Genomic DNA, 23933 nt, shown 5'->3' with positions numbered 1-23933 from the left:
TCAAAAGAAGAAACTGGGACAGTCACAGCAGGGTCTGGAGTCCAAGTCCCTTGTTTTTATTTTAACAGCCTGGCAACCAGGCAGCAGCAGCAGTACAGGGTTCCTGGCCGGCCAGCACAGGCCTGGGGTGACAGCTTCTGTCTGGTCTTCCTAGGGCAGTGCCAACTTAGACCTCTGCTCCACGGCCACGGAAGGGTAGCAGCCTCAGAGCAGCCAGCCCCGCTCCCATATTTTGCTAAACCAGATCCAGGAAAGGAGGTCTTGTTTCCGAGGTGTGCTTGGGCCCAGGGATAAGCTCTTCCACCAGACATTCTTCTCACCACAGTGGCCCTCTGGGGTTTTCGCTCCTTTCCTAAGAAGACAAGCACTTTCCCACCTCTGGGCCCTGTGGGTGTTAGCATAATGGTGGCCTTGGCCGCAGGCTCTGGACAGGAGGGAGGTTTGCGTCCGGCGCCAGGTGGCGACACAGAGCAGGGCTGTCTGACCTGGCGGAGAGCTGGGCGCACAGAGTAGCGAGGCGGCAGGGTGTGCCACAGGGCTCTGAGGGCGGGTGGCCCTTATGGTAGAGAAACCAGAAGGTCTGGAAAAGCTGCGTGTCGCTCCGCATGCGATACACCAGGTCGTGCCAGGCGGCGGGCAGCACGTTGGGCAGCCCATAGGTTTCCCGAGCCCTGTAGAGGAGCTTCCAGTGCGGTGTGGCTCCGGGCTGATTCGCCTGCGTCAGGTTCAGGATGTAGGTCTCGTGGTCCAGGACCAGGTGAGAGCTCCCGGAGTAGTTGCCATCTATTTGGTAGACACGGTACCCTGCAAGGAGGGAGGGCTGACTGGAGAGGGAAAGGGCAAAGGCAACTCCAGTGGGGAGGCAGAGCTCGCCCCTGGGCGGCCTTGGCTCCAACCCTCCTTCCTCTACCCCAACAACTTCCTCCCTCTCACCAGCTTCCTCTATCCCCAGACCTCCTTTATCCCAACAGTTTGCTTCCACCTCACTCACCAGGATTGAGGCTGATGTAAGTGGTGGCACTGGGCGCCAGGAAGGCTACAGATAGCGGCCGGCTTAGGGTCTCCTCGTCATAGAAGACCTCAAACTCATCCACGTGGGTGTGGCCAAAGAACTGACCAGCCAAGGTGTTCTCATACCTGGCCAGAAGACACTAATCATATTCAGAAGTTTCAAGCGAGGGGGAGGAGGAGATCTGGGGAGGACTGGATGCTTGCTTTCTCCATCCTGTTCAAGGAAGTGGCGTCCCCACCCCAGTGGGGCAGCAGGGATGGTGAGATGTTCCAGGGAATTTCTGACCTTTAGGCTCTTCACCCGCTCGCCCCCAACACACCTCCCTCCTACCTCTCCACGATTCGGTAATAATTCCAGCTCCAGCTCTTCAGGCAGTGCCCTGGGGGAATGTGGCCAATTATATGCACCTGTGGGGAGAGTTAAGGAAGGTTATCAGGGCAAGAGGGGTCCAGGAAGCCCTGGCCAGGCTAGTTGGTATTCATCTTTCCTACAATGGCTGGCATTCCTGGCCAGAGAGACGGGGAGGAAATGAAAGGACTTTCTAAGGGTGACCGTGAGCTGAAACCCCAAGGAACACTGTTGGGAGTGCCAGAAAATCAAGCGTCTCTGCTCACGGGTGCTCCAGCTCCAGAGAGAAGTCTGTTTGTGAAGGGCCTGCTTTTCCTCCCACCCTACCGGCACCTGCCCCACTGGGTTCCCACCACTCTCCCTCACTTTGTCTCCTCGGTCCTCAGAGGCCTGAAGCTCCCCCACCAGCCACTGGAGCTGTCCAGCAGGATCTGTGGAGTTGATCAAGAGCCAGAAGTTCTCACGGGAACAAAAATTCATATTGAGAGAGATGAGGCGGAGGCCGGGGCGTGGGGAAAGTGCATAGAACCCCCCAATTCTGAAACAAAGTGAACACGGGTCAGCACGCATTCATAATCCTAGCCCTGCGTGCCCAGTCCTGTGCAAGGAATCTGGGTGGAGGGCAGAGGCACCTAGGACATCACCCCTAGCCTCAAGCCCACGTTCTAGCTGAAGATCAGACAGCACTGATGATAGGGCCCGTGTGATTGAAGCGAGTGGCTCAGAGGACTAAAGGCTCTAGGAGTTCAGAGGAGACATAAAAGTGAGCTAGAAGAGGCAAAGGCCATCCAGAGGGAAGAGGACCTAGGCCTGGGAAAGATGGGAAAAGCTGGGATGTTAGAGAGGGGAAGGCATTTTAGAGAAGGCCAACATGAGCAAAGACACAGACTACCACGGAGAAGGTATGCTGCTAGCCCTTCATCCTGTGAAGGAGGGTGGCTGGAGATAAGGGTGGAAACGGAAAGTGGGGTCCGATTTGGAGGGCCAGTGGAGAGAGCTGAGGACTCAGCCTAGAGTAGCCACGCATAATGCTAGGTTCCCTGCTCCCTGCACTTTCATCCGTCTTTCTCCTCCCTTCCTGGGTTTCCGTGGGCCTCAAATACCTGAGGGTGTGAAGGGCTTCAGCAGGCAGCCAGGGCTCCCAGGCCTTGGCCATCGCCTCATAGAGCCAGTGCGAAGACTGGTTGCCCGCTATGAAGGGGGGAGGGAAGCCATTGACGGGCGTGCTCTCGTGGTTGCCCACAGCAGGGTACACAGGCACCGGCCCCAAGAACTTCCTCACAAGGTCTGTGACGGTGGTCAGGGCCCGCAGCTGGTCCTGACGAGACTGCTGCCAGATGTTGTGGGCAGGGATATCGCCCGTCCAGTACACCATATCAAAAGGGCCGGCGGGGCCCAGGCCACTCAACAGGCTCTCCAGGGTCCGCAGGGGCAGGTCGCACTTGCTGTACTCGCCCCAGTATCCAGCACCGGGCCGGGAGGCAGGCGGTGGGCCGGAATCCTGGCGGCAACACAGCGGGTTCTCACAGTCGGGGTCTGTGCCCTCCAGGTAGTCGTGGTCCCAGTGCAGGTCGGTGAGGAAGAGGACGCGGCTGACGGGGGAGCCCGGGGCCGGGGGCACGGGCGGCTGGGGGGATGGCTTTGGCACAGCCGGCAAAGAGATGTTCCAAGATGAGAAGATGTCCCAGTGTCCACAGGAGGAGCCCAGGAGCAGACCACAGGCCTCGGACGGGCTCAGCACCGAGCGCGTCCACACCTCCACCACGTCGTCCTGAAAGAGCTGGACAGCTGATTGGCACACAGCAGGCGGTGCGATTTTCAGCAGCGTGCACATCTTGATGGCCATGGAGCCCACCCGGGCCACGCTGTCCTCGTGCTGTGGTGGGAAGAAGCAGCGGTGAGAAGCCAGAAACAGAGCACAGGGACCAGGCCAACACCTGGATCCGACCCGTGGGCCTGCATGTCCACGCTGGGCCTGGCACGGACTCAGTACCACATGGTGAAGAGATGTCAGTTCGCCCTGCCTCCCACAGACGCTGCCCTGACTCAGGCGTCACCAGGCCGGTACTTCCTTTTTAGCTCAGCGGCGTTTCAAGCCTTTGCTCGCAAAGCTGGCTTTCTCTGGCAGCCTGCTGAGTGCTCTGAAATCTGGGCTGGGCGGAATGACAGACTGACCAGGGTTTGGGGACACACACGAGGAGAGGGCCCTGATTCCCCAAGGAGCCCCACAAAGCACACCTACCAACCAGCGCTCCTCATCACCCCATCAGGGTCGGTCAAGGCAGCCCAGCCCCAACTAGTCCCACACCTCTGGATATTCCTTAATTCAGGTCCCCTTTGAGTGAGTAGCTGGTCCCAGGCACGGTGCTCGGGGCTGGAGGTGCTAGGTGTAAGGCGGAGGGGATTCGGTCAGGCACGCCTGGGTGGGAGTCCAGCCCACCCCCCAGCAGCCGGCCCCTCCTACAAGTGACTTCAGCTCCGGGGCTGCTATTCATTTGTAAAACGGAGATAACCACAGTAATGAAACCACCCTGCAGGCTAGATTTAGCCTGTATAAAAGGGTTGGCACGGTGCCCAGCATGTAACTTGCGCTCTTTCCTTACTTCAATAGGTCACAGTGGAGGTAGTGCTGGTGGTGGTGTGCAGCCGCGGGGGGCCCCAAAGGGGGACAAATTCAGTAAAGGCTTGTGGATGACAGCCTCTCCATCAGGGATGCTCTTGGGGACCCCGGAGCGCCGGCCTTAGCCCCAGCCGCCACCGCCAGCCCTCCCTTCTGGCCTGCACCTCCCGCAGCCCCTTTAGCGCTCACCCGCAGCCTGATGTCGATGGCGGTGAACAGTCCTTTGCAGGCGGGGCAGGTAAGGTTCCACCAGCTAAAGGCTTCCCGGAGCTGGGGCGCTAGGCGAATGAACTTGGCGGGATGGCCTTGGGCGGGAAGAGGGTGGGCCCCGGCAGGGGCCCAGAGAACCTGGGAGTCGGGCAGGGCCAGCGCCAGCGCCAAGCCCATCCACAGGAGCCTCAGGCTGGGGGCCCCCAAGGACCTGTCCAGTGTCTGCTCCCGGCCCGACCTGGGGCGGCCCTGGCCGGAAGACACTCCGTGGCGGGGCATCGCCCGGCTTCCTAGACCAGGCAGGTTCGCCCGCCCGGCCCCGGATGGCGTAGGCCCTGGTTGGCTCTCAGGATCCCTGGCGGTGCCAGGGACACCGATTAGTCCCCCGCTGCAGTCGGCTGACTGCTCGGAGACAAGCCACAAAGCAGCTCCGCCCCTTCCTCTTCCTCGGTTCCGCCGCAGCTGATCGCGTTGGCTGGCAGCCCGGGCAAGGCTAGGGAGGCGGAGGTGCAGGAGGAGTGGGCCGGACGCGCCTGGGACCCGCCCAGGATCCCGCTTGCGATTCCGCCCAGGCTCTGACAGCTGTGCGAGGCCGCTGTAGCCGCCCAGCTCTTGCTGGAGCCGGTCATGTGTGGCTGGTGAGAGGCCCCTCCTCTCTCCAAACCTGCACTCAAATTCCTGGAATAGCTAACTGCCAGGCCCACCGGGCTTTAAACTGGGGAAGTGGAGAGGACATAGGGGGTGTTGGTGGCCAGGAGCACAGCGGGGAGGGGATTCTCACACTGTCACCTCTCCGGCCCAGAGGGCTCCGACCCTCAATTTCTTATGTTCTGCCACTGCTATCCACACCCTTGAGTCGCCCTGACTGATAATCTTTTTGACTCAGACCTCTCCAGTTGGAAGGGGCCCTGGGCTCATGCGGGGACACCCATACCTTCATTATATGGATGAGGAAACAGACTCAAAAATGCTGAAGTGGCCAAGAAAGGGTAAAGACCATACAGACAGGAACATGGATTAGAACTTGGGTCTCCCACCTTCCTGTAACCATGATGGTGAAAGCTATCATTTACTGAGCTCTATAGGATGCCCCAGGCACTGAAACAGGCACTTTATAATGACTAATCCTCAGTTCTAACAATAACCCTAAGAAGTAAGTATAATACTATTATTACCTCCATTTTACAGATGGGGAAACTGAAGCATAGGAAAGTTAAGTGGCAGAATAGCAATTAAAACCTAAACTGTGTAACTCAGTGCTTCTCCAGGATCCACAGATCTACCAAGTCCTGTCAGTTCTTGCCTTTGAGAACTTTTTTCAAGTGACTCCCCGCCCTTCCCGCCCCACATCATATCGGATAGAGTAATTATGGTATAATAGAAAATGTATTTGGTCTTATCTCCAGTTTCTGGCACTGAGCTCCTAAAACCTTTTGAATTCCCTGAGTGATAAGAGTGTCTTTTGTTACATATACAAGCCCCTTTCAATCACACCTGAATTTATGCTAATAAGGTGAGTTAAGGTGGGACCCCTAAATAGCCTCAGGATGGGGCTGGTCACCAGAAAGAACTGATCAGAGTGAGATGTTTCAGTCTCACCCCCAATCTTCTGGTTGGAGAAGGGGGTTGGAGACTGAGCTCTATAAAAACTCTCGCAGAGCTTCTGGGTTGGTGCACATATCAAGGTGTTGGGAGGGGGGTATACCTGCAGAGGGCGTGGAAGTTCTGTGATATTCTCCCACGCATGCCTTGCCCTATGCGTCTCTTTCATATGGCTATTCCTGAATTGTACCCTTTGTATTAATCAGGACATGTAAGTAAGGTTTTCCTGAGTTCTGTGAGCTGTTCTAAGCAAATTATCAAACCTGAGTAGAGGGTCATAGAACCCTAGAATTTACAGCTGGTTGGTCAGAAGTATAGGTGGCAACCTGGGACATTTTGTAAGCAGATAGGGTAGGGTGTCTCCAGAGGAAAAGAATCAGATATAGCTTTTTGACATAAGAGAAGCCATTTTAGGCCTAAGCCATTTTGTGATCTAAGCCTGGCAAAATGCCTGCCCTTCAAGAGGTCTCAGTAATAAAGATCTTAGGGGAAAAAAAGAACAAGACTGTTATCAGGCAAGAGAGGTAACCATAACAAAGAGACAATAAATCAGTTGTAAAGACTCCCAGTTCTGTTTCAATGGTAAAGATCAGCCTGAAGCACTTTCTTGAGCTGTTTTTCAGAATTTAAACCCCTCTTCTGAGTGAACACCCAAGAGCCACTGGAACCTAAGGGATGATAATGTTGACCTTTTCTGACTTCAGTCAACTAAAGCTGGGACTCTATCGACCTTTGCCTCAATTCTATGCAGAATTCCCCTGCTCAGGCCCCTTCTTGAATATGTATGAGTCCTTTGCTTAAAACTTCCCCAATCTTGCTGTTCAGGGAGATGCTGCTTTGGGAAAGATTCCTGGTGTCCACCTTACTTGCTACAAGTAATAAACCCTTCCTTCTCCTAATCTCTGGCTCATTTGTGTCTTTTGGCTTGACACCCACTGAGAGGTGAACCCAGTTTTCCGGTAACATTGTGACTGGCCTCTGGAGTGGGGACAATCTTGTGGGACTGAACCCTTTAATTTGTGGAATCTGATGCTAACTCCAGGTAGATAGTATCAGAATTTAATTGAATTGTTGTAAAATTTGTTGGTGTTGGAGAATTGGTTGGTGTCAAAGAAAGCACCCCCAGAACTGGTGTCAGAAGTAGGATTTGCTAGCTTGGCCCTAGCTCATGGAAACAAGTGGTTTGGGAAGAGATAGGATGAAAGGGCAGAGGACAAGGAACCTTTGATTCCTGGGTGACCTCATAGGCACCCATGGTATGAAGCAACAGATGTGCTGTAATCAATTACCAGAGGTAAATTTTACCAGTGGAATTTAGAGATAGATCCAATTCCTGGGGCATTGGTTCACTAGGTACTTGAGGAAATGGAAACTAATAAGAAAAAAGCAAACTGTATAATCTCTTGGTTATTGATATCTGTAGTAGCCAAAATGAAAGTAAGAGAGAGTGCTGGCTTGGACCTTGATTGGTCTGAGCTTCAGCTACTAGCCTCAGAGCCACCTGCACAGGGAAAAAATTATGTGGGGACGACAGCGGGTACCTCTAAGACTCTGGTCACCAAGAAGGTAGTACATGCTGGGAGAAGACAAAACCAAGAAAACTACTAAAACCAGGGGATATAATGTGAAAGAGTTGTTTTATTTTGTAGATTAGTATCATCAACTTCCTAAATAATCTTCACTGAAATGGATTGTGAGAATGATTAATTTGGGGGCAGTATCTTTGCTTTTAAATGCTACAGAATGGAAGAGCATGTTTGGGTTGATACAAGACCCATAGCTTACTATGGAACAATTACAGATGGTTATGTGATCCAGACACACAGCAGGTTGTTCCTGAGGAAATGGCCAGGCTGTTGGATTGGATAAAAGCCACTGTAAAGTCTGTTTACCCCGATAAGGGTAATTATTCAGCAACCCTCATAAATGTCAAGTGGAACACCTCAGATAAAGCAGCTGATCTGCTTCATATGCAGGCCATGTGGAACTGGCTTTATGATGACCTGGATATTCACCCACTGACTATACCCATTACCCAGGACATGGTAAATGCTATGGTTAATCAGGCTCCTTTTGCATGGGCCTCACTTTTGCATTGACACCTCATGTAACTTTACGGCTACATAATGGAGCACCAGTCCAAGAAGTCATATTGAATTTGTTATCTTCCCCTCATGGGTCTTACAGATGCTAATAAAAACATTATATTAATTAACAAGAGAATGGGGAGACATGGATGGGAGGATCAAGGGACTCATCCCAACAGGGTGGATATCTTTAGATGGTTATTAAGAAAGGGATTTAAAAAAAAAAAAAAAAAAAGAAAGGGATTTCAAGTAGCCCCATTTCTCCTCAACTGCTACTGCTCTGCGTCTCTGTCCTTCCTCATGTGGGACACTGATGACCCTCAGGGCCCACATTCTATCTGTTCTCCGAGACCTTATCTTCCAAAGTCTCATAAACAAAAAATGTTGCGTATCACTCCAGTTCTACAAGGCTCAAGCACTGCAGTTGCCTAGATAGTTAAGATGCATGTTTAAAGAATAACTTCAGGGACTTCCGTGGTGGTCCATTTTGTTGACTCTGCACTCCCAGTGCAGGGGGCACGGCCCTGATCCCTGGTCAGGGAACTAAGATCCCATGTGCCGCATGGCATGGCCAAAAAAAAAAAAAAAAGAATAACTTCAATGAACCAAGATTCTTGCATCTTCCCATACATGGAAAAGAACTAAAATAATTAACTTGAGATGCCTGTTCTTCGTGATTAGCAGCAATCTTTTGATGTTCAACTATATGTTTGTTTGTTTTCCCAGCAAAAACCTCATATATATCCTGGCTTCTCCCTTACTTCTTTGGAGCAATTGCTCAGAGCTATCCTAGAGGCTGTCTCCCGGGCTATAGCCCCGCAGTAAGGTCTTAACTCACAAATTTACATTGCGCGTTTTTCTTTCAGTCAACAGTCTTATCCTTCACTCATATCCCATCTCCTTAATAACACCATTATTTTTTAAAAAATTAATTAGTTAATTAATTTATTTTTTGTCTGCATTGGGTCTCTGTTGCTGTGCTCGGGCTTTCTCTAGTTGCAGCGAGCGGGGGCTACTCTTCGTTGCAGTGCGTGGGCCTCTCATTGCGGTGGCTTCTCTTGTTGCAGAGCACAGGCTCTAGGCACGTGGGCTTCAGTAATTGTGGTGCAGGGGCTTAGTTGCTCTGCGGCATGTGGGGTCTTCCCGGACCAGGGCTTGAACCTGTGTCCCCTGCATTGGCAGGCGGATTCTTAACCATTGCGCCGTCAGGGAAGCTCCAATAACACCATTCTTGATCACTCCCTCCTTTTTCATTTGCCTAGTCCTCTTTTTCACAGTGTTTTCACATATATTGTTGCTTTTGATGGAACCATCACTTGCTGCATATCAAGCATCCTTATTCTTATGGATAAGTGATCAAAGGCCCCTCTTCCTCTGACATGGATGACATTGTTCTCCAGAAATCAGATTCTGAGAAAGAGATTAACATTCAAGAGGTTTGGGAATTCCCTAGCGGTCCAGTGGTTAAGAGTCTGCGCTTTCACTGCTGTGGGCCCGGGTTTGATACCTGGTCGGGGAACTAAGAGGCACGGCCAAAAAAACAAAAAGAAAAAGCAAGAGATTTATTAGGAGGTACTCTTGGAATCTACAGCTGTGGGAGGAAAGGGAAGGCAGCAGGGTTGAGCAGAGGGACCAGTGGAGCTGCGATGCTGTCTCCGCAGAGGACCCAGTGGATTTTATGGGCGTGTTGAAGCTGAGATGACCCTTCAGAGTTGTCCTGAAATAGGGTGAGGGGCAGCTTCATTTGGGGAAGTCCCAGTAGCTGATCTCAGGACAGCAACTGATACCTATCATTTTCCTCTTCTAGACATTTTAGATTTCCTTCACTCTTAGCTAGCACTCCTGCTGATTTCAGTGGCTCACCTGATGATGCGACCCAGACTTTTCCCTTCAGGGGTCTGAGCCGTGGCATCCATGCTCTCCTCAAGTCATAGCAGCTGCACTTGTCATTACTGTCAAAAAGCAGAGCAGGGGAGTATCAAGAGGCTCCCAAGTGGACCAGCTGGTGCCAAACACATTCCCTTACGTCTCCTTTGTGTAACAGCCATCCTGCCTCCCCTTACTTATTTATTTATTTATTTATTGGGTTGGCAAAAAAGTTCGTTCCGGTTTTTTGTAACATGAAAAACCCAAATGAACTTTTTGGCTAACCTAATATTTTTTGATTTATGGCTGTGCTGCACGGCTTGCAGGATCTTAGCTTCCGGACCAGGGATTGAGCCCGCACCCTGGGCAGTGAAAGCGCGGAGTCCTAACCACTGGACCACCAGGGAATTCCTCCCATCCTGCCTCCCCTTGTTCTTGTGATCAGGATTTACTTTGTAGTCCACATGGCGATGCCTCTTCTTGCCTGCTGGTCCCTTCACACAAGGAGCCCAGAGTTCCTATACAGCAGCCATACTCTCTCTCCTGTTGGACACGTTTTCTGTTTGGGAGCCAGAAACTCTAAACATGAGATCCTAGAGTTGTAGGGGCAGGAAATACAAATTGCCCAAGTGGATCACAGGAGTGATGGTAAGCACGCCATTCCTGTTTCCCTCTCCCCTTGTTTCTAGACTCACATGTTCTATCTATTGGGCACACAGCTCCATATAAAGGTTGTTGTATTAAAGTAGACACTGCATGCTGGAAGATGGCACTTGTTTTTGCTGCTAGCAGCTTAGGCACTGTCAGTGGCAAAAGCTGCGTCAGCCTTGGTAAGTGGGAGCCCTTGCTATTAGGCCTATGCTAGCGGGGGCTTCTGTTGGTTATATGCTGCCACCTAGCCTCTTTTTTGGGGGGAAAGTACTATCATTTCCATCGCTATCAGTGCGCCCAGCTCAGTAGCGGCATTCCCTACCATTGGTCTTGGCCTGTACAGGAGAGCCATGACGGAGATTCTTAGTGATGCTGGTGCCCTTCGCATCACACATTCCTTATTGCTTTCGTAAATTGCGTATCCTCCAGGCTGCCCCAAGGAACATAATTATTTAGTGGGTTTTCCAGCCTGATATATCCATTCTCAATGCCCACTTTCTGAGCCTTTTATTTATTTTTATTTTTTGAAGACATTTATTTAATTTATTTATTTTTGGCTGCATTGGGTCTTTGTTGCTGCACGCGGGCTTTCTCTAGTTGTGGCGAGCGGGGCCTGCTCTTCGTTGTGGTGCGCGGGCTTCTCATTGCGGTGGCTTCTCTTGTTGCGGAGCATAGGCTCTAGGCGCACGGGCTTCAGTAGTTGCAGCACGTGGGCTCAGTAGTTGTGGCACATGGGCTTAGTTGCTCTGCGGCATGTGGGATCTTCCCGGACCAGGGATCGAAACTGTGTCCCCTGCATTGGCAGGTGGATTCTTAACCACTACGCCACCAGGGAAGTCTCTTTTCTGAGCCTTTTAAATCCTCCTTGTCAGTTATGGCATTTCTTCCTCACTTGGTATGGGCCATCACTTTTTTTGATGTGATTTATTTATTTATTTTTAATTTTTATTGAAGTATAGTTGATTTACAATGTTGTGTTAATTTCAGGTGTACAACAAAGTGAATCAGTTATACATATACATATATCCACTCTCTCTCTCTTTTTTTTTTTTGGATTCTTTTCCCAAATAGGCCATTACAGAGTATTAAGTAGAGTTAGTTCCCTGTGCTATACAGCAGGTTCTTATTAGTTATCTATTTTATATATAGTAGTGTGTATATGTCAATCTCAAACATTTTTGATGCTTTTAACTGCTGATTATTTTCAACTTTCCATTATCTTTTCCAGAGTATTGATCAAGCTTAGCTATAGTCACTCAGTTCTGTTATCCTTTTTAAACATTTTTATTTTTATTTAGTACAGTTGATTTACAATTTTGTGTTAGTTTCAGGTATACAAAAAAGTGATTCAGTTTTATATACATATATATAAAAGAATATATATAATATATATATAAAATAATCTTTTTCAGATTCTTTTCCCTTATAGGTTATTACAAAACATTGAAACATTGAGTATATTCCCTGTGCTATACAGTAAGACCTTGCTGTTTATCTATTTTATACATAGTAGTATGTATATGTTAATCCCAAACTCCTAATTTATCCCTCCCCCTCCTTCCCCTTTGGTAACCATAAGTTTGCTTTTTATGTCTGTGGGTCTATTTCTGTTTTGTAGATAAGTTTATTTGTACTTTTTTTTTTTTTTTTAGATTCTACATATAAGTGGTATCATATGATATTTGTCTTTGTCTGGTTTACTTCACTTAGTATGATAATCTCTAGGTCCATCCATGTTGCTGCAAATGGCATTATTTCATTCTTTTTTTTTTTTAATTTATTTATTTTTGGCTGTGTTGGGTCTTTGTTGCTGTGCGCGAGCTTCTCGTTGCAGTGGCTTCTCTTGCTTCGGAGCGCAGGCTCTAGGTTCACGGACTTCAGTAGTTGTGGCATGTGGCCTCAGTAGTTGTGGCACACGGACTTAGTTGCTCTGCAGCATGTGGGATCTTCCTGGACCAGGGATCGAACCCGTGTCCCCTGCATTGGCAGGCGGATTCTTAACCACTGTGGCACCAGGGAAGCCCTCATTCTTTGTTAAGACTGAGCAATTCCCTTATCCTTATAGTTACTATTTCCCTCATGTTTCTCAAAAGCCTGATGCATTTCTTGCCACCAGTAGGGTCTCTCCAAGCTCCACCTGACCAGTGACAGGGTCCTCACTGTCAGCTGGGTGGTGAGTGATCCAGCTCCCAAATCCCATCCCAGCATGTGCTTTTTCAGAGACCCCTGGTACCAACTGTTACGGGTTGAGTTACCCAAGAATCAGACCCTAGGATGGAGATGAACTTGCAGCAGGTGTATTAGGGAGTGGTCTCAGGATCACCACCTGTGGCAGAAAGGAAGAAAGTAGGACTGGGCAGAGAGAGAGGACTAGCTTTGATGCATTCCCTACAGAGGCCGCAGCTGACCCTACAGTGAACTCTGAAGCTGAGATGATCCTTCAGGATTGTTCCAAGCTGAGGCAAGGGGATTGGACCTTTTCTCTCCTCCAAAACAGATCAGTCATAGGATGAGGGCTGCCCCAGAAAGCGGGTATAGCCTCGGGCGAGGTGGTCGTCCTAGATGGAGGCTCCTATAGTGCCTCATCCTTGAGGGCCATGTTCCAGCAGCACCCCAGCAGCTGGAGGAGTGAGTCCTTCATACCTGAAGGGGAACCTGGGGGCATAACACCACGTCCACCACACTCTTATTCCCAATGTCTGTCTTAGGATAGGGCACAGATACAACTTGGATATCCTGTGGCCTAAGAGTCATTATGAGTGGGGCGCTGCAGGGCTGGTAGTGAGAGTGGTCAAGGACAACTTTATTCTTGATTTTCTCCAGCCTTTAGAACCACTGAAACCTATTTTTGAGGCTCCCAGCCTCCTGGACAATGGGGAGAACTTGGGGAAGGGAAGGGGAGCCCAGTGTTTAAAGATCTAAGGCTCACACAGCCCCTGCTGCCATCGCAAATTGGGTTCCAGTCTAGGAGAGTGATTGGCAGAGGGATAATATGGGCTGCCTGGTTGGGACCGTGAACTTCCTAGTTAATTTGGGCTAATTTGATCCCATTTAGGGTACCTAATGTTCCATTTTGTCAGGAAACCTGTTCAAATTCTACACAGGTAACCAGTCAATTCTTGGGCTGCTTGCGAAACTACAAATTAAATCTGTAATTCATCAGCAGCCAAGAACTGATGGGGAAAGGTCTCCCTCTTGTGGAATTTTTAGGGAGTACCAGAGACCCTGAAGAATTGGTTTCTTCTGACAGGCAGTTCCAGCGCAGTGCTTACAGAGCCCGCTGTGGCAGGGCAGTGACTAAGGGTGTGGGCTTTAGAATCAGGCTCCTAGGTTGGAATCCTGGCTCTGCCACTCGCTGGTTGTGTGACCCTGCAAAGCATGTCACTTTCTGAACTTCAGTTTCTTCCTGTGTGACGTGGAGATAATAATACAGGGTTGTGGTGAAGATTCAGTGAGCTAAAGAGTTCTTAGAGCAATACAGCGTCTGCATCTGCCATCTGTATTGACGATCATTGATTTAATTTAATGAGGTCCAACTCCCAGCCCTCCCCGGCTTCCCACCCCCCATTCACGGGGTCCACTGTCAGGGGAGAGGAACTCTGGCTGCAGTGAGGTGAAGGCCAAAGGAAAGAATGTGGGAAACTTTGAAACCCACCCCTCCCCCACCCCACGCCCCGCTCCACCTAAGATGTAGGGAACATTTATTTAACAGACAGTAACCGCTCCTTTTATAGCCAGGAAGTCATGCATTCATTCACTCAAAACACATACACACACAGACACACACACATACACACATACACACTGATTTGTCAAAACAAAACCCTCATTGAATTCAGTCTCCCTAAAAAAGCCCTACTGTATAGTCACCTATTGTTATTCATGCAGCCTTCCGGGGCCTCAATCTCCCCACCCCTAAACTTCTCATCAAAGGATTCACTCAATACAAACAATTCTCCTCTGAAAGGAGAGGGAAGAATTCTGCATCTAAGAAAAATATAATTAGAAATTTCTCTATATTGTTATACAGTTGACCGTTGGTATCCGTGGGGGATTGGTTCCAGGAGCTCGGGAGATACCAAAATCCACTGGATGCTCAAATCCCTTGTATAAAATGGCATCGTACAATGAGTACAGTCGGCCCTCCATATCCGCGTGTTTGGCACCCGTGGAGTTAAGCAACCACTCAGATGGTTGAATCCGTGAATGCCAAACTCGTGGATACCGAGGACCAATCGTGCTAGTAACTGAGCAATTCTAATCAGTCGGATGAGTGCTTCACCGGTTTAAGTGAGAGGAGTCCTGGGAGCAGAGAGGAGGAGCGTCCCCTGCAACTGAGGGCCCTCGCGGAGGTTTCCAGAGGAAGAGATTTGTGTGCATAGATGTGGGAGGATTGATGCTCCGGCACAGGGAACCTCTCGCACCGTCCTCTGGCGGGGGAGGGCTGGGCAGGTTCGGGAACTGGGAGAGAAGACGGGAGCCCTGAGAGGGAGTCGGACTGGGAAAGGGCCAAGAGCTGAGGCTGGAGAGGCTGGCACGGGCTGAACTAGGAGGATCGCGTTAAAGAGTTTAGTCTTAATCCTCAAAGGAATGGGTGTATTTATTATTAATTTTCTTCCTTCCTTCATCTGGCCAGCTGGCCATTCAGGTGACAAACACTTTGGGGAGTCTACTCTGTGCCCCATGTTGTGCCAGGGAGCACGAGACACAGAGATGACTAAGACGAATGGATAAAGAAGATGGGGCACATATGTACAATGGAGTATCACTCAGCCATAAAAAGAAATGAAATTGAGTTCTTTGTAGCGAGGTGGATGGACCTAGAGTCTGTCATACAGAGTGAAGTCAGTCAGAAAGAGAAAAACAAATACGGTATGCTAACACATATATATGGAATCTAAAAAACAAACAAAAAATGGTCATGAAGAACCTAGGGGCAGGACAGGAATAAAGACGCAGACCTACTAGAGAATGGACTTGAGGATATGGGGATGGGGAGGGGTAAGCTGGGACGAAGTGAGAGAGTGGCATGGACATATATGCACTACCAAATGTAAAATAGATAGCTAGTGGGAAGCAGCCGCATGGCACAGGGAGATCAGCTCAGTGCTTTGTGACCACCTAGAGGGGTGGAATAGGGAGGGAGGGAGGGAGACGCAAGAGGGAGGAGATATGGGGATATGTATATGTATAGCTGATTCACTTTGTTATACAGCAGAAACTAACACACCATTGTAAAGCAGTTATACTCCAATAAAGATGTTAAAAAAAAAAAAAAAAAGACAGCAGCAGCTCCCTCAGACAGCTCTGTGGACCCATGGGAAGATACAGATAAGAAAGCACAGACCTACAATAAAAGTCTCTCAGTGGGAACTTCCCTGGTGGCGCAGTGGTTAAGAATCCGCCTGCCAATGTAGAGGACAGGGGATTGAGCCCTGGGCCGGGAAGATCCCACATGCCGATCAACTAAGCCCGTGAGCCACAACTACTGAGCCCGTGCTCCGCAGCAAGAGAAGCCACCGCAATGAGAAGCTCGCACAACAAAGAGTAGTCCCCGCTTGCCGCAACTAGAGAAAGCCCGCGTGCAGCAACGAAGACCCAATGCAGCCAAAAATAAATAAATAAATAAATTTATTAGAAAAAAAGAATGGTTGCTTAAATAAATTAGATGTGAGAGTATAAGTAAAGGACCAAAGGCATGAAATATTATGCAACAAGGGGAAATTTTTGAAAGTTTAGATGAAGGGTACTTTTGAGAGGAGATGCAAGAGAGGTGGGTGGCCAGGGACCAGATCTTGAAGAGTTTAGCTACAATCTGGACAAGTGAGTCACTAAAGGATCCTTTAATCAGGGGTCTGTCCCCATAAGCTATGGAGTTGCAATGAGGAAGGGCCACAAGATCAGCTGGTAAAGAATGGTGATAGGTCAAGTTAGAGATGATGAATTTTGAAAAGTGGCATTGAAGAGGGGCTTTCTGCAGGGCGTACAGATAGAAGAGATATTTGAAAGCGGCCTCAAAAGAACCAACTGGACACTGTGGGGAGGGAACTCTTGATACCTTCCAAGCAGCCACATCAGATCCATAGGTAAATAAGTGAAAAAAGTGAATACTCGAGTTAAAGACGTCAGGGTTTCTGGCTTGGGAGATAGGCAGATGGAGCACACGTGTAAGTGTTGGACCGGGACAAGAAAAGAGATACAACTTCCCCGAGGCTGAAGGTGCTGTACTTCAGCCTTGTGTAGGGGGAGGAAGAAGACAGAAAGTGAAGGGATTTCAAAGTCCCTGTGGCCTCCAGCGGGTAGGAGTTTGAGGCCGCACGGGCCCTGGTCTGTACTGCCTTCTCCCTCATCTAACATCTTATCCTTCAGGTCTCAGCTCAGCCACTCGGACACGCACAGGGTGCGTCTACACACAGCACGCACGTCAGGCGCCCAGCCTGAGACACTTACCCAGTTACCGGATGTCTGCGAGGGCACAGCTTCAGTGTCACTGCTCTGTCCCCACTTCCTGGAATGGGTGCTCACTGTTTATTTGTTTCTGAGAAAGGAGTGAGGCTGAGGTGGGGGTCTGGAGGAGAATGTTGACAGTACAGAGATAGCAGAAGGACAAAGAATTTAAGGAGAAACAACCAACCTTATTGACAAGTGTGCCTGGAAATCCAGGTCAAAAGGTACAAACTTCCAATCATAAGATAAACAAGTACTGGGGATGTCATGTACAACATGATGACTGTAGTTAACCCTGCTACATGGTATATTTGGAAGTAGTTAAGAGAGTAGATGCTGAGAGTTCTCATTGCAAGGGGGAAAAATGCATTTTTTTCTTTTTCTTTTTTGGTATCTACATGAGATGGTGGATGTTAACTAAACTTATTGTGGTCATCATTTCACAATATATGTAAGTCAAGTCATTATGCTGTACACCTTAAACTTACACAGAGATATATGTCAAATATATCTCAATAAAACTGAAAAAAAAAAAAAGACTGGGAATCCAGATATTAGAAACAGGAAAAAAAAATGATCCAAAACCTGAGAAAAGATGAACTCTTATGCTATTGCCCAGATGGTCAAGTTGAACCACTTGGATAGACTAAATGGAAAAGAACCTTGTTGTTTGATCTGATTGATCTGATTAACAGTCCCTTTTAGAAAGTTAGAATTTAACCCTCTCAGTTACGCATTAGTCTTGTGATGAGCCTAATGATCTTTAACCAAACATATTTTTCTTGCATCTTAGCTAATAATTTTATCTACATACTCCTTTTTCCTCCAAAGAAAAAATTGTTTTCAACTGGGTTTCTTGGAAGCCTAGATCCCTTGAGGGATAGCTTAAAATAAAACTTTAACCCTTGATTAAATCAACTTGTTTGAGAAGTTGCTTTAACAAGGCCATTGCTTGGCTTTGTGTAATACCACCCACACTTTTCTGTTACACCAGTGTAGGCACCATACCCCAGTAAGGTGTTTCAGAGACCATCTTGGAGATGGGAGAATGAACAGGGAGGATTTCAATGTTTTTAACAGCCAGTTTTCTTAAAATTGAAAAAGTAATATATACACATGTTAAAAATTGTTTTTAAGTACTTTAATGGGTATACTTTAAATAGAGGATGCCTTCTTCCTACCCCAAACTCCTGAGCCTTTCTCTGGAAAGAACCATGACTACTTCTCTGTGTGTTTGTAGAATGTTCCTGCCATAATGTGTGTGTGTGTGTGTGTGTGTGTGTGTGTACGTGTGTGTAACAGAATGTTGAATGGGACTCTTTTTTTTAATAAATTAATTTTATTATTTACTTTAATTTATTTATTTATATTATTTATTTGGCTGCGTTGGGTCTTAGTTGCTGCCCCCGGGCTTTTCTCTGGTTGTGGCGAGTGGGGGCTACTCTTCGTTGCGGTGCGCGGGTTTCTCATTGTGGTGGCTTCTCTTATTGCGGAGCATGGGCTCTAGGCAGGCGGGCTCAGTAGTTGTGGCGCACAGGCTTAGTTGCTCTGCGGCATGTGGGGTCTTCCCGGACCAGGGCTTGAACCTGTGTCCCCTGCATTGGCAGGCGGATTCTTAACCACTGCGCCCCCAGGGAAGCCCGAATGAGACTTCTGATATCTAAATATTTTGACAAACGCTCTAGCCTTAGGCAATACACATACCTAAAGGATTACTTAAAAGTTGGCTGAATAGATCCTTTGACCTTCACCCTAGCATCCACCTTCAGTCTATATAAGTCTGAAATTCTATGAAAGTTAAAGCATAAGGGGCAAGTGCTATGGTTTTCTAAGTATGTTTGTGTATGTGTGTGTGTCAGATGGGGAGAGGGGCGCGGTGTTCCAAGGAAACCACTCAGAGTGATTGGGAACCTGGTAACTTTCTTGGGGAGAAAGTCTTGGGAGAGTTGCAGAAACATATACCCAGTGCAATCTCAATGACGCTACCAGGGCAAAGTGTGGTGAGAGAGTTCTTGGAAGAGCTGAAATGTGACACAGAGTTTGCTGCCTTCTTTCCAGCTATGTCTTTCAAGTAAACTCTTGTGCAAATATGCTCTGGGGACTCTGGAGGAGCCAACTGTGGGAGGTGAAGGAGGTGGATGGAGAATGAAAGAGCTATTCACATCTTCTTTCATCACTACAAGTCCCCAGGCCACAGAACTGGCCTGAGCTGGAAGTGCAAGGTTAATGGGGGAAATTCTGAATTGGAAATGTCTTGAATTTTGATTTAGGCAGAACAGAATCATTTCAATACCTCGAAGTGAGTTTAGTTTTATTTTATTTATTTTATTTTATTTATTATTTTGGCCGCACTGCGCGACCTGTGGGATCTTAGTTCCCTGACCAGGGATGGAACCTGTGTCCCCTGCAGAGGAAGCATGGAGTCTTAACCACTGGACCACCAGGGAAATCCTGAGTTTAGTTTTAATTACGAATGTGAGACTCTTTCCATCTGAAAGTGACCAGAAATCTATGAGATCTACTTGAGACATCATGGGAAGGGTGGTGTGAAAGGGCATTCAGTGCAGCCTGGGTGAAGGCTGTGGTAGGAAAGAAAGCTGAGACATGATTGTACTTCACTGAGTTCAGTTCATTCAATATTCCATTGCATGTGTATTTATAGGCAACAATACAAAATACACAAAGGAAAAAAGGTACATTGTTTCTTTCACTTAGCAAAGTATCTTTTCATGTCAACATACAGAGAGCTAACTTTGGGGTGGTTCCAGCGAGCCAGTTAATCACACTGGGTCCTCACTGGATTCTGAATGGAGGGTAAATGCCCAGAGGCAGATGGGGATGGAGGGGCACCATCTGCTTTAACCTGGTACTGTGCTGGAGGAGGATGCTGAGGCCGGAGGCCAGTGTGAGACTTCCTATGAATCTTCTCCTGAAGCCACCCTTCAGCAAGATTCAGACTTTGGGACAATCTGTGGGGAAAATTCAGGCTATAGAACAGTTCTTTACTCAGCTAGAAGCATAGAGGATCACAGCCTGGCCCCTAGCCCATCTACTGGGAGAGAGCAACACACTTTTTTACTTGCAAATTCCTATGAATAAATGATTTTTGAGTACTCATTCTCATATATACATTCATTTGCAAATCACTACATATAAATTTACTGTTGCATAATTTTTTTAAAAAAAATTATTAAAATATAAATTTAAGAGAATGAAATAAAAATAAAAATAAATACCTCTTCTCATAGCCTAATATTTTATTCTCGCATCTCAGTGGATTGACTGGTGCACTGCCTGGGATGTGTATACTCTGCTGCTCTAGAAGGAGGGGAGCGAGAGTGGAGGAAGCGTGTGCTCCGTGTGGGCCTGCAAGCCCCATGTGAGAGCAAGAGCCAGAAGACTGGGCCGTGGTTTAGCAGCCACTTGCCTCATTTCACCAACTGAGTCACGAGTTTGGCGAGAGGAGAAAGAGACCTGAAGTATTCTTTCAATAGAGTTCTCTTGTGGAGAACGTGTTACCCAAAAACTGGATTCACCTCTTGATGGGTGTCGAGCTAAAAGACACAACCAAGGCAAAGATTGGGAGAAGGAAGGATTTATTACCTGCAGCAAGTAAGGAGAACCAGGGATCTTTGGGAAAGACTAGGGATCTTTCCCAAAGCAGTGTCTCCATGAACAACAAAATCAGGGAAGTTTCAAGTTAAGGGTACATGCATATCCATGATGGGGCTTGGGTGACTGCAGAGTCCAAGCTTTAGTTGAGAGAAGTCACGAGGGTCAGAAAAGGTCAACATTTCATCACTTAGGTTCCAGTTGGTCTCGTGGTTGAGCACCTGAGGAGGGTTTAAATTCTGCAAAACAGCTCAAGACAATGCTTTAGGGTAGTCTTTGAAACAGAACTGGGGGCCTTTACAGCTGATTTGTTATCTTTGCTATTGCTACTTCTCTTGCCTGATAACAGTTTATTCCTGCATTCTTTTGTTCCCTTAAGATCATTCATTACTGAGACCTGTTCAAGGGCTAGCATTGTGGCCAGGCTTAGATCACAAAGTGGTTTAGGTCAAAAATGGCTTCTCTTATGTCAAGAAAGCCACTCCTGGTTTTCTTTCCCTGGAGATCCCCTACCTTATCTGCTCACAAATGTAGCAGAAGTACTTCTCCTCCATGAAAACTTGAAGAATGCTGTAATAAGCACCTTCTACTCTAAAATTTAAAAGCAGTTTAGTATTCCACTATAAATAATCATGAGATATCTTGGAATATTTTTCTTTATGTGTGTGTGTGTGTGTTTCCTTTCTGCATATTCTTCCTCTAGACAGAGGGTGGGTAAACTACTGTCCATGGGCCAAATCTGGCCCATTGTTGTTTTTCTGGGACAGTCTATAAGCTAAGAATGGTTTTTACACTTTTCAATAGTTAAAGAGGGGACTTCCCTGGTAGTGCAGTGGTTAAGAATCTGCCTGCCAATGCAGGGGGCATGGGTTCGCTCCCTGGTCTGGGAAGATCCCACATGCTGCGGAGCAACTAAGCCCATGTGCCACAACTACTAAGCCTGCTCTCTAGAGCTTGCGAGCCACAACTACTGAGCCCACGCACTGCAACTACTGAGCCCACGTACTGCAACTACTGAAGCCCATGCGCCTGGAGCCCATGCTCCGCAATAAGAGAAGCCACCGCAATAAGCCTGCGCACCGCAACGAAGAGTAGCTCCCGCTCGCTGCAACAGAGAAAGCCCATGCGCAGCAACGAAGACCCAACGCAACCAAAAAAAAAAAAAGTTAAAGAAAATCAAAAGAAGAATAATACGTTATGACATACAAAAGTTACAGGGAATTCAAATTTCAATGCCTATAAAGTTTTATTGGAACACAGACACCCTCCCTAGTTTATGATTGTCTATGGCTGCTTTTACACCAGTATGGCAGAGCTGAGTAGTTGCAACAGAGGTTCTATGACCCTGGAACCTAAAGTGTTTCCTATCTGGCCCTTTACAGGAAATATTTGCTGCCCAGGGCTCTAGACAGTGGGAAATACATACTACCCCAAGGAAATTTAGGATTATGCTAGTAGGAGGAATGCAAATAGAAGCAAAGGGCTAATGTTTAGAGTAGAGTAGTGTGGTGTGTGTGTGTGTGTGTGTGTGTGTGTGTGTGTGTGTGTGTATCTGGGCGTAGTGTTTATTTTGAAACAAGCTTTGGGGAATAAAAAGGGAAGGGGATCAAGGCATGGAGTTTATGCCATTACAATAGATAGGGAACAGAACAGGGATAGGCAGGTAATTCAAATCCCACATCCTTGCCCTGGAGAAACTAGATAAGGGTCATGGGGACTTCTGATAGCAAGGAGATGGTAGTGATAAGGTAGACTGGGAGTCTGGACCAGGAGTGACTCTTATTCCGGGGTCAGCACCAAGATGCCTGAGCCCGTACCACCTCCATCAGCCAGAATCAGGAAGCTGGGCAGAAGCTATGCCCTGTGGACTGCCTGTCAACAGTCACATGACCACCCCATGTCACCAGTGTTGGCTGATGATCTCCCAGTCATCGTTGGGAGGAGGTTCCCCAACCACTATGCGTACACGTTACTAATGATGAAGGTTACCTGTGTGTGTCCTGAGACAGTGCTGCACCCCAACAATACTGCCCCATGTGGACACCCCACTTTCAATGACTCAGGATATTTTCAGCTCCACTGAAGCAGGTGATCAGGTCTTTGACACCATGGGTGGAGTGAAATGCCGGAGGGACCATCCTGTACTGGGGTGGGGCTGAACGGGGGTGGAATCCAGTCCACAACCTATGGATCATTTACATTTATTAGCATCTCGACTATCCATAGAAGTTAAGCCATGGTGGCACTTTTCAGCCAGAAAACAGGAATTTAATTAGAAAACCAATATGTATAGTTGAGCGGACATGTGCACCTGAGTGGTGAGCTTGGATGCGCTCACCACTCCCCACCACCGCAATAGCTCTCTGACTTCATCAATACCTTCAATCTGTCATTATTTTTTCCCCTTTTATCCACCCCTCCTGGCTTCACGTTCTTTCTAGATCATATTCTATAACCTAACGTTATAATGATTCTCCACAGACACCTGCAGCTCCCTTGCTCCTCTTCCCTCTGTCCTTTTCATCTGGCTTTTCTACTACTGCATCCTAGGGGCTGAAATTGTTATAGAAAATTCTATAGGGGAGAAGATTGATATGATGATAAATTCATAATCCACAGCTTCACATGGCCCATCAGTGCTGCTTGGCAGTTTTCCTGCTTTTCTCTAGTCAGCTTGCCCTAATTTTTTCTACAGCTTGTTCCATAACTTTGTAAATCTTTTTTAAAAAATTGAAGTATAGTTGATTTACAATGTTGTGCTAGATTCTGGTGTACAGCAAAGTGATTCAGTTATATATACATATATATATATATTCTTTTTCATTATAGGTTATTATAAGATATTGAATATAGTTCCCTGTGCTATATAGTAGGACCTTATTATTTATCTATTTTATATATAGTAGTTTGTATCTGCTAATCCCAAAGTCTTAATTCATCCCCCCCTTCCACCCATCCCTGCAGCCTTTCCCCTTTGGTAACAATAAGTTTGGTTTCTATGTCTATGAGTTTGTTTCTTTCTTGTAAATAAGTCCATTTGAATCATATTTTAGATTCTACATATAAGTGATATCATATGATATTTGTCCTTTTCTGTCTGGCTTACTTCACTTAGTATGATAATCTCTAGGTTCATCCATGTTGTTGCAAATGGTATTATTTCATTCTTTTTTATGGCTGAGTAGTATTCCATTGTATATATGTACCACATCTTCTTTATCCATTCATCTGTTGATGGACATTTAGGTTGTTTCCATGTCTTGGCTATCATAAACAATGCTGCTATGAACATTGGGGTGCCTGTATCTTTTCAAATTAGAGTTTTCTCCAGACATATGCCCAGGAGTGGGATTTCTGGATCATACGGTAACTCTATTTTTAGTTTTTTAAGAAACTTCCATACTTTTTTCCATAGTGGCTGCACCAACTTACATTCCCACCAACCGTGTAGGAGGGCTCCCTTTTCTCCACAACCTCT

General features: G+C 47.4%; 1 protein-coding gene across 2 annotated transcripts; it reads right to left on the bottom strand.

Moving 5' to 3' along the window:
• Window positions 1–35: 35 nt before the first annotated feature.
• On the bottom strand, window positions 36–4671 carry SMPD1 (sphingomyelin phosphodiesterase 1). Of its 2 annotated transcripts, none has more exons than XM_036861869.1 (6): window positions 4170–4666; window positions 2464–3236; window positions 1727–1898; window positions 1343–1419; window positions 992–1137; window positions 36–804 (listed from the first exon to the last, which is right to left on the bottom strand). In XM_036861869.1, the coding sequence occupies exons 1-6, from the start codon at window positions 4467–4469 to the stop codon at window positions 395–397; spliced, it is 1878 nt and encodes a 625-aa protein (XP_036717764.1). In that variant the 5' UTR covers window positions 4470–4666; the 3' UTR covers window positions 36–394. The 2 variants fall into 2 exon arrangements, with proteins under 2 accessions (XP_036717764.1, XP_036717765.1); XM_036861870.1 differs by having other exon boundaries at window positions 648–824; window positions 4170–4671.
• Between the last annotated feature and the right edge of the window lie 19262 nt (window positions 4672–23933).

This window comes from Balaenoptera musculus, chromosome 8, assembly GCF_009873245.2.
Source record: "Balaenoptera musculus isolate JJ_BM4_2016_0621 chromosome 8, mBalMus1.pri.v3, whole genome shotgun sequence".
In the NCBI taxonomy this organism is placed as follows: Eukaryota; Metazoa; Chordata; class Mammalia; order Artiodactyla; family Balaenopteridae; genus Balaenoptera; species Balaenoptera musculus.
This window is presented reverse-complemented; position numbering and strand designations above follow the sequence as displayed.

What these genes read in the sequence shown, in the direction of transcription:
- SMPD1 (XM_036861869.1), bottom strand. Translation starts at nt 4,469, where the DNA reads ATGCCCCGCCACGGAGTGTCTTCCGGCCAGGGCCGCCCCAGGTCGGGC. An exon ending in CCATCGACATCAGGCTGCGG is followed by an intron (nt 3,237 to 4,169) that starts GTGAGCGCTAAA and finishes TTCCCACCACAG; the next exon opens with CACGAGGACAGCGTGGCCCG. An exon ending in TATTACCGAATCGTGGAGAG is followed by an intron (nt 1,138 to 1,342) that starts GTAGGAGGGAGG and finishes TCTTCTGGCCAG; the next exon opens with GTATGAGAACACCTTGGCTG.